The sequence below is a fragment of the Chiloscyllium plagiosum genome, chromosome 43 (genome assembly GCF_004010195.1).
Source record: "Chiloscyllium plagiosum isolate BGI_BamShark_2017 chromosome 43, ASM401019v2, whole genome shotgun sequence".
NCBI lineage: Eukaryota > Metazoa > Chordata > Chondrichthyes > Orectolobiformes > Hemiscylliidae > Chiloscyllium > Chiloscyllium plagiosum.
In genome coordinates, this window is record NC_057752.1 from 8315416 (window position 1) to 8319307 (window position 3892).

Sequence of the window (3892 nt, forward strand, 5' to 3'; positions counted from 1 at the left end):
GACCAGAGCTGCACACAGTACTCCAGGTGTGGTCTCACCAGGGCCCTGTACAGCTGCAGAAGCACCTCTTTGTTTCTATACTCAATTCCTCTTGTTATGAAGGCCAGCATGTTATTAGCCTTCTTCACTACCTGCTGTCCCTATATTCTTGCCTTCATTGACTGGTGTACAAGGACACCCAGATCTCTCTGTACTGCCCCTTTACATAACTTGATTCCATTGAGGTAGTAGTCTGCCTTCCTGTTCTTGCTACCAAAGTGATAACCATACATTTATCCACATTAAACTGCATCTGCCATGCATCTGCCCACTCACCTGACTTGTCCAGGTCACCCTGTAATCTCCTAATATCCTCATCACTTTTCACCCTGCCACCCAGCTTTGTATCATCAGCAAATTTGCTAATGTTATTGCTGGTACCATCTTCTATATCATTAACATATATTGTAAAAAGCTGCGGTCCCAGCACGGATCCCTGCGGTACCCCACTGGTCACTGCTTGCCATTCCGAAATGGAGCCGTTTATCACGAAATTGGAAGCAGCGCCACCCTGAAATAAATATTCAAAACCTACTTTTTTGTGCCAAATACATTTCAGAAATAAAGATAAAAAAATCTTTTTTTAACAAGAGCACTTGAGGATGTAGCTAATCACACCAAATTCCTTTAACCACCTTTGCCAAGCTTTGCATTTTGCATTCTGCTTGAAAAATGTTATTATTTGTATTAAACATTTGGGCTGCGAAGATCACAAAGCTTCAGTGAAGGCATTTACAGATGAAAATGCTGCCATATGAAGTGGGCATTGTAAGCCTTTGTTTACCCAGTGATGCTCCCAGAATCCGGTGATTATCGCTGGTCCAAGAGATCTTGCAGGATTCAGGCTGCCTCCTGAAATCTTACCCTACAGAAAATAAGCACAGAAATCAGTGAGCCCTACTAGTTCCTTGGAGTTAAAGGGAGCACATTACAAAATTTGCATTCCCCTCCTGGTGCTTTGCCTAGTCCCATGGCTTGTCACAAATTCAGATGCACGTTCTCAGACAGTGTGGCAAAAGTGAGGACTGCAGATGCTGGAGGTCAGAGTCAAGATTAGAGTGGTGCTGGAAAAGCACAGCAAGTCAGGCAGAATCTGAGGAGCAGGAAAATCGACGTTTCGGGCAAAAGCCCTTCATCAGGAATGAAAGCAGAGAGTCTCTGGGGTGGAGAGATAAAATTTATCTGTCTTTTCCAGCACCAGTCTAATCTTGACTCATTCTCAAACAGTGTCTGTACATAACAGTTAGCCATTGGAACTGCATGCCTGGAGTCCCTGATATGCACTCTTGCTCTCCCTGATCTGGGCATGAATTAAAATGAAAACTTTATTTCATTCAATTTCAGATGATTTCAGTGACAGCGCAGGATAAATCCCAAATTGTTCCTATACTTAAAGGACAAACTCAGTATGCTTAATCACCTTAGAATCCTAAATTTTATAAGGGAGTGTCTGTACACTTACTGTTGCTTTTCAAACATCCCTTGCTGCCTTGTTTTAAGTTTTAAAACTGTTGATTAATAGATATTTTTGTTTGTATGTTTTTGCAGCTTTAGCAGGACAATTTTTGCCATACCACTGTGAGATCTTTCATTTCCTATAATCTATTCTTGTGGCATCCCAGCATATTATGGCCATCCTGGAGACAGTTGTGTGTGGTGGACTGACACATATTCAGATCAAGATTGAGATTCTCCAAACTAATTTCACATGAGGCTTGTTGCTGAGCTAGTATTATGATTAAGTAAATGTATTGTGTACAAACTTCTTGTAACACACAGAACTCCTGAATGAGAAGTTAGGAATCAAACCAAAACTTCCATCTGTTCAGTCTTGTACTGTCCTGTGTTTCCAATTAAAATTCACAGCTTATGTGCTGAACCTATATAGGATTTGGCTTCTAAAAGCAGAAATTAATGGAGACTACTTATTACTTTTATTGTGATCCCAGCCGATATTATAACTGGACAAGTCAGATTCCAGACTGAAAAATGGCTTGATAGATTATATATTTTCTGTTTTAAATGAGGTGGTCCTTCACTGAAACACACACAGGTGTTGTAGATTTGGTTTAACAATAAAATGCAAGTTTATTATGCAACAGAAATGAAGGCAAAATTGAATAAATCAAACAATTTACATGCAACACACATTTAAAGTTTTTGAAGTGTATGATACACTACAATCCCATTAATCCAATGCACTCCTTTATAGTACTCAAACAACACAGAGAGATTTCCTTTCTCTATTACACATAGGATTTAGTTGTGGCTTCAGTTTCTGGTCTTGAGCATCTGATTGCCTCTTCCTTGAGCCTTCATACAACCGAGTTTGGATCTTCTCAGCTTCAAATAACCCTTTCAAGGTTTTAAATAAGCACTCTGGTCTAGAATATTAGAACTGAATTCCTTACACCAAGGTACCCTATTTCTTAACAGTTGTAAACTATCTCCCTTTTTCAGGAGCAAGTCCTTTACACATCCAGACTTCTGCAAACTACCAAAACAGAAACCCAAATGTGTTTTCCAAGCTGTGGGTGTTTCCTCAAATCAAAAGAAAAAACCCCAACTTTCTAAGCTGAAAGGCTCCTACACAGCTATTTACTTGTATTTGTAAAACAGCTATTTGTAAAAATGAAGACATAACCCCACCACACACCAGGAGCTCTCTCTCTTTCACTGTTTTTTTGTAAAAGAAATCACCATGGCTACAAAAATACCGACAAGTGATCAGTTGACCCTTCCAGGCACACACGCACCAAAACCCACATGCCAGTAACTGAACTCCAAATGAAAATAAATGATATCAAAGTATGTATAAATTACACAGATTACATCACACTATTACATTGAAAATTGGTCTAGTGTGTAGTGAGTACTCATTACCGTCTGTCATTCACTATCGAGGAAGCTGTTATGTACAATGCAAACTAACAGTTTTAATGCAGCGGATATTTGTGTTTCTTACCGATGCCATGATTCCTGCTGTCAGACTGAGAGCTATTGCCAAACTGCCAGGTTCTCCCACTTCCCTGCGCCGGTGATCATCCACAGCAAATATCGTGAAAACTAATTGGAATGTGGCAAAAATCTCCATTGCAAGCGCTTGGCCAGCATTTCCATCCTTGTTGATCTGCTCAGAAACACAAGAAATCATATAAAATTGAAACTCCCAGAATATATAAAGGAGATTGAGATTGTACATTTTATAAATAAATGATATAAATACAATTTTATAAATACATTTAAATGTTTACATAGACCTTATATATTGCACAATTATAATCTAGGAAATGCATAATGTTCCTGAATGGACTTCAGTATGGGTGGCACGGTGGCACAGTGGTTAGCACTGCTGCCTCACAGTGCCAGAGACCTGGGTTCAATTCCTGTCTGTGTGGAGTTTGCACATTCTCCCTGTGTCTGCGTGGGTTTCCTCCGGGTGCTCTAGTTTCCTCCCACAGTCCAAAATGTGCAGGTTAGGTGAATTGGCCATGCTAAATTCCCTGTAGTGTTAGATGAAGGGTTAAATGTAGGGGAGTGGGTCTGGGTGGGTTGCTGTTCAGAGGGTCGTTGTGGACTTGTTGGGCCGAAGGGCCTGTAAGTAATCTAATCTAATCTAAAAGCATTCGACAAGGTTCCCCATGGGAAACTGGTTAGCAAGGTTAGATCTCATGGAATAAAGGGAGAACTAGCCATTTGGATACAGAACTGGCTCAAAGGTAGAAGACAGAGGGCGGTGGTGGAGGGTTTTCAGACTGGAGGCCTGTGATCAGTGGAGTGCCACAAGGATCGGTGCTGGGTCCACTACTTTTTGTCATTTACATAAATGATTTGGATGCAAGCATAAGAGGTA

The 3892-nt window shown here is 40.5% G+C and overlaps 1 protein-coding gene across 1 annotated transcript in view; it reads right to left on the reverse strand.

The window, feature by feature from the left end:
• The window catches only part of LOC122543349 (aquaporin-4), a 15693-nt gene that overhangs the window by 6616 nt on the left and 5185 nt on the right, over positions 1–3892 (reverse strand). The window contains exons 3-4 of the mRNA XM_043681935.1: positions 3005–3169; positions 824–904 (exon numbers count right to left, since the gene is read on the reverse strand). Coding sequence (XP_043537870.1) covers positions 824–904; positions 3005–3169 — 246 coding nt within the window. The remainder of the gene's footprint in view (positions 1–823; positions 905–3004; positions 3170–3892) is intronic.